We start from the raw sequence: 12,299 nt of genomic DNA, 5'->3' as shown, positions 1-12,299 counted from the left end.
GCATGGGGGCAGGGATATTGCTTGCAGAGAAGCAATATTCTCACTACTTGAGTCCCAGGTCATGGAGCAACATAGACTGCTGCCTCCCTCTGGCCCGCCATCTTGGACCCCCCACTGATAGTTTTGTTATGGCCAGAGACTGGGGTCAAAGTCAGAAAGAGGTCATTTTCTGAACTTGAACTCAGTAAAATGTTAATATATAAAACCGAAGACTATTCATTGCTATTAACATTCAACTGAATACTAAGAAATAGTATGATATGACTAGAGTTGAAAACAAAAACAATATATTATAGGAAACATTTATTAAATAATTACACATTCGTTGTAACAAAGTATAAAGGCTATCTGAAGAATAAGAATTTTAATGCATGAGAGGTGAAGTGTCTGATTGGTCCTAGAGAAAACATAAAAGGACTTTCTGATTACTGCTGTGGTTGTTCAGGTAAAGTGGTTGCTCAGTATAAAGAGTTTCATAGGTAATATATATAAATACTCTGACAGTGAAAATACGTATCTTCATTATAAATTAAGAGATGGATTTGTTATTATAAATTATATTTTTAGCTTGATTGGTTTAAATGAATTTTGAGAGTCTGGTCATCCCAGGATGAAATGATAATTGAATTTCTGAACTTGTAATGCTAGAGTCCAGTCTCTGTACTGGGTATTGTTTGTCTCATCAACTACCCAGCTTCTTTCCTTATCAATTTTAGTTTTCACAGTATTTAATGACACTGTGCTGGTATAGTGGTATATACCTGTAATTCCAGCTATTCAGGAATCTGAGACAGGAAGATTGGAAGTTCAGGGTCAGCCTGGGCCATTTAGCAAGATCCTTTCTCAAAATAAAATAAAAAGGACTGGGAATGTAGTTCAGCAGTAGAGTGTCCTGCTGCATTTAATCCTCAGAACAAAACCAAAACAATGTTATATAAATGAATTTTTAAAAATCCCTTGTAGTCTTCAGTTTGGTAGCCATTACCACATGTAGCTCTTTAGCACTTGAAATGTGGCTACCTCGGTGAAATGTAAAATATGCATCAGACTTTAAATACCTAATATGAAAGAAAGAATGTAGCATATCTCAGCCTATAGTGATGATAAAAAATAATTCCTTTTTTGTTGACTCCTTTCTACCAGATCACCAGTTCAGGAGAGTTTGTGTTCCCTTTAGATTCTCCACACAAAAAGCCTTATGAAGGTCTTATACTGGGAAGAATTGGAGAACAAACTGCTTTACCATTAAGGTAAGAAAGGTGATGTATCAAAATTGTATACATGTGGGGTTGGGATATAGTTCAATTGGTAGAGTGCTTGCCTTGCATACATAAGGCCATGGGTTCAATCCCCAGCACCACCAAAAAAAGAGAAAAAATTGTATACGTGTATTTTTAGGGTTGTAAGAATTAGTAACACAATGATCTTTGATTTTTCTTAATTTTTACATTTTTGAAAATCTAGAAATCACCTAGAGCAGAAAAGTATGAATTGTATGGCACATGAAATTTTATATTACCTTTTGTTTTATCTAGTGTGTAATTGATTATAAAAAATAGAAAATGAAATTTTAGGAAATATCTCAATTCTTAAATTATTGATTTCCTTCATTGATTCTATTCTAAAATTTGTTTTAAAATCAGATACTATTTTAAAGGGGAAAAAAGAATCAATGCAACTGTGATATAGAATTTTAAAAATGTTCCTTAAAATATAGTTAACTATCTTATTCTATTTTAATTAGGAATACAGATACAAAAGTTCTCCCCATTCCAGATCACAAATTAATTGTCAGCGTGCCCTGTATTCTTCATTCTCATAAGCCACCTCTTGCTGGTATGTTTTTATAAAATTGAATTGTGATGATTTTTGAAAAAAAAAAAAAACTGAAAAAGGGATTGAACTGAGTAGTTGAATGATTTGGTTTAGAAATTAAATCAGGTAAGTATTGTTGTAATATTCTAAAAATTTATAGCAGAATTTATGCAGTAGAGAATAGATTAGACTTACTTACTACCTTGGCTTTTCCTGTTGTACCATTTTTTTTTTAATCTTTATTTTATTTTTATGTGGTGCTGAGGATCGAACCCAGTGCCTCACACATGGTAGGTGAGCGCTCACCTCTGAGCCATGACCCCCAAAACACCCAGTTTTACCATTTTTCATGTTCCCCTTACTATTGGTTGCTCCCCCATCATTGGCCTTGACAGAATGAAGGCTTGAGAAGGCATCTGAGGATGTAGTTCATCTGGGGACTTTTACTTTACCACCAGGTTTTAGTATAGGATGCTGGTTTCAGAATACTCAAATCTCTTGCTTGTTCTAAAACCAGGAACTTGGAATAGTGGTAGTAAGAATGATGGTTAGGGGCTGGTGTTGTGGCTCAGTGACAGAGTGCTTGCCTCTCATATGTGAGGCACTGGGTTTGATCCTCAGCACCACATAAAAATAAATAAACAAAATAAAGATATTGTGCCCATATATAACTAAGAAAATATTTAAAAAAAGAATGATGGTTAGAATTCCCTTGATATTTGGTAGAGACTCTCAGTTTTATGTTTTTAAAGAGGACATGTTGCTTTTCTGAAACATTGGAAAGGTCATTGCTGCAGCCTGAAGTTCTCTCTAGTCTTAATGCTTTAGTGTTGGGTCCGTCATTCAGTAAATCCTAGCAGCTAGGACTAGTGAAAAGTATTGGCTTTGGACATGGCTTAATCCTGGCTGTGATACTTGGGAAAGTTACTTGAATCCTCTACCTTATGGTCCTCATTTAAAGAGAGAGTGATGAGCCAGGTGCTGTGGGGCACACCTGTAATCCCAGTGGTTTGGGAGGCTGAGGCAGGAGGATAGTGAGTTCAAAGCCAGCCTCATCAGCTTAGTGAGTCCCTAAGCAAGTTAGCGAGACCCTATCTCAAAATAAAATATAAAAAGGACTGGGGATGTGGCTCAGTGGTTAAGTGCCCCTGGGTTCAATCCTTGGTACCAAAAAAAGAGGAGTGGGGGAGACAGACGGAGAAGCAAGGAGAGACAGACAGATACAAAGAAACAAAGAAATGATATTTATTATTTCAGAGCTGTAAGGATTGGTTATAATATATTTAAAATTCTGTAGCACATAGTTCAGTAAATGCTAAATTTGTTGGGTGAGAGTTTAAAAATTTAGGCATGTAAATCCTTGAGAGATTCTGAATTTGATAATCAAAGTTGGGAACACATTTATTTGATGATTTCTACTTAAAACCAAAACCAAAATCAAACCAAGCCAAAACAAAAAATACCTAAAACTGTATGCAAACTGCCACTCAGGAAAACTATAGGCAACTTATTTTTTGCAGAATTATGGAGTAGTTCCTAAGTTAGGAAACGTAAGAAAGTGAACACAAATTCTCAGGAGAATTATTTTGAAAGCACTCAGGGTTTCTGTTAACTTAAATTACTTCCATAAAGAATCTTTATTGCATTCCTTAACTGGAGAAATATTCAGATGTTTATGTCATGATCTGTTCTTTGACTTGGAGGATTTCTCAGTGAATCATCACCTTCAAACTTTGGACTGTATGAATTCTGCATTAAATTTATGATTCAAGTGAAAAGTGAGATTGTACTGTTCTTTGAGAAAAAAATACCTTTGACATTAGTTATACAAGATGGAGGAAATCTAATATGTATCATTCTTATTTGAATTTCTTGATCATTTGGTAAATACCAAACTTTATTTGGTGTTTATTTTAGGGCTTATATCTTATTTAAAAAAAAAAAAATCCCCAAACTAAGAACCCAGATCTTTCATTATCAAATTATAGTTAAACTTTTATAAGTTTTTAAAAAGTAGAATAAAGTTATATTTAAATATTATTCTTAAGAGAAAAGATTTAAAAATAGTGAAAAATTAGTACTGAAGCATTTTATTGTAGCCTTTTATCTATGAAATGAAATTCTTCCATACTCCCAGTAGAGAGCAGCAGAAACATATTTTTTGGATTGAGAAAATTTAAAAACAAAAATATTTTTTGGGAAAAAAATCTAAGTGACTCACTTGTATATTGGTTAAGTAGTGACAGACAAGGAATATTTGTAATACTTTATTTTTTAGTTCATGCTATTATATACATTTTAGTAACAGAAATTTGTAAATTAAAGCCATCAGAAAGCAACTTTCAGATTTCTGAGCATATTGTTACTATTTAATTCTGAAGTAATAATCCTGGGGATTTGCATAATACATGTTTTATATATAATGCTTAGAACTTTTACCTAAGCATTCTTAAACCTTTCTGTGCACATTCATAAAATGAAATGTTTCCTCTTTTGCTTCTTAGAAACACCAAGTTTTTGTGAAAAATTTTTTAATTTGTTATTTCTGTTGTAAAATATACCAAAAAAGAGGAAGTCCCACATTGGCAGCATATTCCATTTCAAATAATATATTTATGAAATCTCCTGTTGAAAGATCAACCAATAATAGATGTGGCTTATAACCTACATTACAAATGTATATTCTTAAATTGAAGGATTTAAGGTAGGAAAATTATGAAATAAATGTATTTGAATTACAATTTTGATTTTCATATTTTATATCAGAGAAATTTCCACTTCTTTTTCTGTGTCATGTGCTAATAGTGTCTATCTGAAGAGTGAAACATAGCTGATGAGATTGTATGCACTGATGTTTGGGCCGTTTCTTCTCTTCTACCTCATCCTTCTAGAGCAAAAAAAAGAGTGATGCTTGGCTATGCATTGTTTGCTTCCTTTCCATTGGTTGGAAGTATGTTTTAACATTTATAAATGTTATGTAATTGTCTATGTATGTCATACTCCTGGTGAAATTGATTTTTTTAAACATTTTTTTTTTTTAGTTGTAGATGGACACAATACCTTTATTTTATTTATATGTGGTGCTGAGGATTAAACACAGTGCCTCACCTGTACGAGGGCAGTGCTCCACCTCTGAGCCACAACCCCAGCCCCCGAAATTGATTTTTACTTGCATTTATTTTTAAATTGATATTTAAAGTTAGTAGGAATATATATTTCCATTAATTAGCCTTTCTTTTGCCTTGTTTTGAAATAAAACAAATGCGATTAACAGTAAAACCTCTGATTTTCTATTTTTTTAATTTTTTCCCCCAACTAGAAAGAACAATACATGTAAAAATGTATTATATTGAGAAAGGATGGTAATAAATGGTTTAGGTTGTATTTTTCCACTTGAAGTACATAGCCATCTTTTTCTGTTAGATTATTAACTTATAAAACATGGGTATTCTTCTTCCTTTGTACTCATTATAATGGGTGCTCAGAATAGTGAACACTTTTGACTGATTGACTTCAGTTTAAAGTTCCAAAATAGGGATACTAACATCTTTGTACCAAAAAACTGAACAATGTAAGCAAAAACAGAATCTTGTTTCATTGTACCTTAGGCCACATTAAATATAAATTGAAGCTGGTAAGACATTAAATTTATGGGTGAGGAAATGAAAAAATGATTTAGGATTATTGTCCTTTAAGACTTGGGAAATCATTCTCTTTCAAGTTTCAAAGCATTTAATTATATGAATGTGAAAGTACTAGAAGTCTTTGTGTCAGCATCTTCTAGAAGCTATCACGGCCCAAATTTGAGTTCAATTGAATTATAGACAATGAAAATTTTTAATTCCTTCTTGATTTTTGATAAACAGAACCAGTACTCTTAGGCAAATAAGCAAGTATTTTGGTCTGAGAGCAATTGAAGAACTTTATGAAACTTAAAGTGTCTTTTAATTAAATATTGTCTTTTAAATCTTACCTATATCAATTATTCCTGGGCCTTATCTTTCCTAGAGGGAATTTGATAGGTTTCTTCTAAGCACAACTTTACAAAGCAGTTATGAAATATGTTTTTTACTTGTTTAAATATGTTCCTTTTCTGAATTATTATTTTTATACTCAATTCCGGTTAGGTAGGTAGACTAGCTAACTGGCAACATGATTAAAATTAAATTGGTTTAAATAACTGTCTTCCAACTGAGCATGTGTTAATAAAAAAACCTTCTGTGGTATTCTTTTCTTTCATTTAGTGTAGATCACAGCTGTTTAATGAATGTATATATGAGGTACCTTTCGCCAACAAAATAGGATTTTTAATGTAGTAATTAATGTGGTATAGAACTTTTAATGTAGTATATTAATATGTATTAAATAGGGAATACTTAACTGTGGAAATAATATGGTGAAATTTTGGTAAAGAATGATCTATAGCTGGGCATGGTGGCGCAAACCTGTAATCCTAGCAATTTGGGAGGCTTGAGACAGGAGAATTGAAAGTTCAAAGCCAGACTCAGCAACTGCGAGGTGCTAAGCAACTCAGGGAGACCCTGTCTTTAAATAAAATACAAAATAGGGCTGGAGATGTGGCTAAGTAGTGGAGTACCCCCGAGTTCAATCCCTGGGACAGGAAAAAAAAAAAAAAAGAATGATCTATAATTTGAACACGAGGGATTGCTTTTAGTACTACCAAGTTATAGCTATAGGGGGCTATAGTTATTTATTTGTTGTGAATGTCATTTTGTATCCAACTCTTCATTTACTGTTTCACTGAAGTATATGCTACAAAGAGACTTTTATTTTATCTTTTATTTTTAAAGTTGGTTGTCTCTTATTGTTTTTGTAGACCTCTTTTTCATGCATGGATTACATTTATTGAAAAATAAAGTAAGTTCTCAAAGGATATGTCAGCAGTGTCGGAAAACTGAAAAGTCACCTACGTGGGTGTTAAGATCCTCATTTCTGATCTCTAAATGAAAACCAGTAAATCAGGACTACTGAAAGTTCTGTTGGTATTGTTCCCAGTCTCAAGGACGCTTATTTCAAATGATTTTTTGATTATAAATAGTAAGGCCTGTGATGAAATCTTGACATTAATTTGCTTTTATTTTTTTTAAATGAAATATCCCTTCCTCTCTTACTGGCTAAAAGGAAATTGATTTTTTCCTCAATAGTAATTTTTGTGTTTTTTCTCTCTCTCTCTCTCTTTTTTTTTTTTTTTTGGACAGAGGTTCTAAAAGACTACATCAAGCCAGATGGGAAGTGTTTGGAAATGTTTGCTCGAAATTTACAGCCAGGTTGGACTAGTTGGGGAAATGAAGTTCTCAAATTTCAACATGTGGATTATTTTGTTGCTCTTAAGTCTGGGTGCTGACTCTGACCTTCATTAAAATAGAGCTTTTCCTCAGTGTTTCCTCTCTTCATTCAAACTCATTCATTTCTTTTACTACCAACAAGTATGCTTAGACATGTAAGTAAGATTTGGGCTTCTAGTAAGTGACCAAAATGACTGTCCTTCATGTAATTTTAAGATGAATTTTATTTTCCTTATTATTACATTCCATGTTATTTCACACACTCTGCAATTAAAGAAGTAAGATGTTAGACTGAAGACAAGAGGTGTGTTATTGAATAACTTAAGAAAGCATATACTGTGGGCCACATATGCTTATTTGAATGTGATTGATTTGCCCTATATGATGTTATAAAAATAATGGATCCCTCATTCTAAAAAATTAGAAATTTTACATTGAAGTCGACATTTCTGCTTCTCTTTAATCATCAGAAGCTCTGGGTACGCTAAGGCCTGTGCTCTTTCCTGACATCAACCTGCAGGTCCTGTGCTGCTCACCTATTTACCTGGCCCCTGTCTGACTTGAATTTGTAGCCTCAGGTATAGTCTTACATCTGGGGAAAGCATCCAGTCACTGCCAACTAGTGCATCAGTGGATTGAGTTTATGCAGTGGTTTTGGAAGGTTTTAAATTTAACTCAGGGTTGCTTCTCAAGCACTGCTTAGCTTTGCTTGTTTTTTTAAGAAGAATATTAAAAGATATTTCTCATAAAAATGTCAAAAAATAAACACTTTGATTGTGAAAAATGCACTTATATTATTTACAGATTTTCTACAAATAAATATTTCTCTACTGAGTAAAAAAAAGTTTTTTTTTTTTTTTTTTTTTTTGTTGTTGTTGTTTATTTTCACGGTGCTGGAGATCAAACCCAGGGTCCTGTTTGTGTGAGGCAAATGCTCTACATAGCTCAGTGGTAGAGTACTTTCCTGGCCCCTACTGAATGAAATATTTTGACCAAAATGGTTCATTGAAAAGCATGCTGATTGATTATGTATTACCTTTTAAAAAATTGAGATATAGTTTTTATGTAATAAAATCTCCCAGTTTCTAGTATAACTTTAAGTGAGTTTTGAAAACATGCTGTTGTCTGCCTACCACCATGATGTTCTTATGGTACATTGGTACATTCCCTTCACCCCAAACTCTAGTGTCTCTTTACAGCCAATCTCTTCCTCATAGAAAACAGTGATTTGCTGTCATTTAGTTTTACTTTTTTAAAATTTAATTTAAATGGAATCATACAGTGTATTATGTCTGTCATAGCATTTTTAGAGAAGAATATCTACTCTCTACAAATTGCACATATTTATCTACTAAGTAAAATGTTACACTGAAATGACTTTTTGACAAGCTTGTCAGTTTATCAATTTTTTCAAATAAAAATTTGTTGTTTTTAAAGTTTGTTCATTTTTTGAGTATAAGGATGGGACCAGGGGCATAACCTTTTGTTTATGGAAGTGTTTTAACTTGTTATTTAAAAGAAAAAACGTTAAATATAAACCAAATTTCTCATAATCTCATATACAAAATTATTTTCAGCTTATGTTATTTATAGATTTCATAAAGTTGGTGGAAACACTTTATCAAGTTTTTGGACTTTAATTATTTTTTAAATGTTATTACTTTTTATACATTTATTTATTTATTTTTATGTAGTGCTGAGGATTGAACCCAGTGCCTCACACATGCTAGGCAAGTGCTCTATCACTGAGCTATAACCACAGCCCCTAGACTTTAATTTTTGCATCCTGAGTACTAATACTGAAAGAAAAAAAGAATTTTTATTCAATGATTCTAGTATTCAAGTGGCAAGTGTTCCAATCTTAGCTCTATTCCTAGGTTGTACAATCTTTGTAACACCTTTTTAATTATTAGTCTCTTATTGAACAAAGGATGATTCTACAAAGTTTAACATTTACCTCTGAGAACAAAAGTCAAGGTCTATGAGCTTTGACATTGTTACCATTCAATTTTAGCCAATTGATCTGCTAAATTTACATATTAATAAGGTGTTTTTATTCAGAGCTAAAACATTATCTTTAAACCATAAAATTTTTGTGTTTTTTTTTTCCCTACTATCATCTTCCTTTTACTGGTTTCAGTCTTTTAAGACTCTTTGTAATACAGCTTGGACAAAGGAATGGAACTAACATTTGTTGAGAAGTGTGTGTTACTCTGTGCTACGGTTTTTACAAATTTTGTTGCACGTGATATTTGTACAACCTGATAGATACTATCTTCATTTAAGTTGAAAAAACTAAAGCCCAGAAGTTGTGGTGAACACATAGTTAAGTATTGAAACTATGATTAGCATGCACAGTTCCCTGACTCTAAAGCCCTAGCTATATTCTATATAAGAACATGGAAAACTAAGCAGATGACTAAGTGATATAATTTCTAAAACGATACCACTGTACTCTAGCCTGTCCATTCTAGCTCTAGTTTGGGTTTATTTGTACTTAGAGGCCATGGATTTACAGTGGACATCCAGGGCAACCCATACGGAAAAGTCTCCTACCCATTTTGATTTAACATGATTAACTAACATCCCTCAAGAAAGTTTGGGGAAATCTTGCCTCTTAACATCATATCCTAGGAATTCTTGGCCTTGCTTTTGATTCTTTTATCCTCTCACACGGAGTCCATTGGAGTAAAATCACAGAACAGTTAACTACTGGGTAGCATATCCTCTTAATCCTGATTGTCACTCACCTGTCATATCTTCATTTCTTGTTCTTCTTTTGTACCCTCTAGTCAAAGTTTGACCTAGTTTCTTTTAGTTCTCTTCACTACCATAGGCAGTCTTTTTTTTTTTTTTTTTGTACCTAGGGTAGTTAGTAGTGTAGACTGTAGTGTGCTACAGTCAGCTCAGTGTAAAGCTAGTTCAGCTAGGTTTTCACCCCACTTAGCAAGTCTTGGGCAAGTCTCTAGGCCTTGGTTTCTCCATCCATAAATACAAGCAATAATAATAATACCTAATAGAGTTGTTTGAATTAAATGAATTAACACAAGTAAGGCAAACCAGGTTCAGTGGCATGCTGCACTGCTCAGGCTACTCTAAATTGAGGCAGGAGGATTACTTGAGCCCAGCAGTTCAAGCCAGCCTGGGAAGTAGTGATCCTGTCTCAGACCAGACCAGACCACCATGAAAAGCTCTTAGAGTAGTACTTAGAATGTTTTAAGCACTCAGTAAATTTGAGGATCCCTTACATATTTTTCAATTTCAGGTTGAGAAGTTTGTTTTTAACACTCTGGACCCTAAGTCAGGGAACTCATTGGAAGTTAAATGTTAGTTCCATCCCTTTACTAAACTGCCCATACACTTTTCCTGTCTAAATAGCCTTTTCAAAAAATCCCTTGGGATAAGATTTTCTAACCTGCATCTGATTTTATACAGTTATGTATAGAATATTCCTTTGTTTCTATTATTGTCCTGCATAAAAATTAAAAACAAAACAAAGGCCATGTGTGGCTTTGGGACTGCCTTATTTCTTTCTTTGTTCTGTCTTTGCTGTAGGCTTTATCTACTACGTCCTGTTCTAGTCTTATAAATAATTTGATTCAAAACTCATTCTTACAAAAAATCTTAGGCCCCCATCTCTTACCTTTTCAGGCTTACTACCCTAGAGGCATATATCTTGAGAGAATTTTTATATAATCAGCTTCAGGCAGACATTGGGTTTTCTACTGATGTGATTCAAAGGAGGATTGCAATCACTTCAAGGGACCTTCCTTCCTTTGATGCTGCCTGATTCACCTCATTTGTCATATCATGTATCCTTGGCCTGCACACCTTGGGAAGCACGACAGCACTGTTTGCATAGTTCTCTGGGTACCAGAGTTCTTTTACTTAAGTTTTCTCACTTTATCCTCAGAGCACTCTTATGAAGATTTAGTGAGATTTACAGAGACTAGAGGATACTGCTCATAACCAGGATGAATTCTCATATGTTGTACTATTTGCTAATGAACCTGTGATCTTAATAATAGGTCTGTTAGCTACTAATCAGAGGGTGAATTTTGTGGTCTGGAGCAAATTGCAAATTTAGAATGGTGCTTATACAATCACCCATTCAGTATCCAATGTCATCACAATATCAATCTTGAGGGTTTTTTTCTTTTTTTTTTTCCCTCTTCTTTCTGTGCTGGGAATTGAATCCTAGGCCTTGAACATGTTAGGCAAGTACTCTACCATTGAGCTATACCTGCCAGCCCTTTTTTTTTTTTAAAAAAATCATTTTTAGAAGGTCTTACTACGTTGTTCAGGTTGACCTAGAATTTGTGATCAACCTGCTTCAGCCTCCCAAGTAGCTGAGATTGCAGGGTATGCATCACCACACCTGGCTTAGTCTTGAGTTCTTTTTTTTGGTACAAGCGATTGAACTCAGGGGAACTCAACCACTGAGCCACATTCCCAGCCCTATTTCGTGTTATTTAGAGACAGGGCCTCACTGAGTTGTTTAGTGCTTCACTTTTGCTGAGTCTGGCTTTGAATCACAATCATTTTCTTTAGCCTCTAGAGCTGCTGGGATTACAGGCATGCGCCCCCACCTCCGCCAGTTTTGAGTTCTTTTTTTTTTTTTTTTAACATTTTTTTAACTTTATTTTTTTTAATGTGGTGCTGAGGATCGAACCCAGTGCCTTCCACATGCTAGGCACTGAGCCACAACCCTAGCCCTAGTCTTGAATTTTTAATACAATATTTTTTGAGATTTTAATAACAATAGTTGGACTAGGAATGTGCAACTCGACATTACTCAGAATCTAATGAGCAGTTAAACCCTTTGATATAAACCATTAGTTTTTTTTCCCTATGTAATTACATTTTAATTACTCAACCAGAAGACCCATTTTAAGTTCACATTTTGAAGAAGCTCTTCTCAAAAGTATTCACTTGAACATGGTATTGATTAAAGGGGGAATTCTGTAAAGTAAGTGCAGGTGCAAAGGACTTAGGGTTTCCATTACTAGTGGTGGGTCCATGTGAACCAACCTAAAACTCCATAGAGGGACTTAATGAAATTCATGGTTGTGTTGACTTGTTTTCTGCAGTCCCACCAGCAATGTATGAGTGTACCTTTCCCCCTACATCCTCGCCAATACTTGTTTTCTGCTCCAGCTTGAAAACAAGTCAGAATTA

General features: G+C 33.9%; 1 protein-coding gene across 4 annotated transcripts in view; it reads left to right on the top strand.

Annotated features, from left to right (window-relative positions):
- Mettl4 (methyltransferase 4, N6-adenosine) overlaps positions 1 to 7,216 on the top strand; it is a 36,741-nt gene extending 29,525 nt beyond the window's left edge. For all 4 annotated transcript variants that reach the window (XM_027942957.2, XM_034636691.2, XM_071602879.1 and 1 more), the window contains 3 exons: positions 1,144 to 1,250; positions 1,745 to 1,836; positions 7,035 to 7,216. In XM_027942957.2, the coding sequence (XP_027798758.2) occupies positions 1,144 to 1,250; positions 1,745 to 1,836; positions 7,035 to 7,180 (345 nt within the window). In that variant the 3' untranslated portion in view covers positions 7,181 to 7,216. The remainder of the gene's footprint in view (positions 1 to 1,143; positions 1,251 to 1,744; positions 1,837 to 7,034) is intronic.
- The last annotated feature ends 5,083 nt before the right edge of the window (positions 7,217 to 12,299 follow it).

This window comes from Marmota flaviventris, chromosome 16 (assembly GCF_047511675.1).
Source record: "Marmota flaviventris isolate mMarFla1 chromosome 16, mMarFla1.hap1, whole genome shotgun sequence".
NCBI classification, from domain to species: domain Eukaryota; kingdom Metazoa; phylum Chordata; class Mammalia; order Rodentia; family Sciuridae; genus Marmota; species Marmota flaviventris.
The sequence above is the reverse complement of the archived record's forward strand: the minus strand, read 5'-3'. Positions and strand labels throughout refer to the sequence as shown.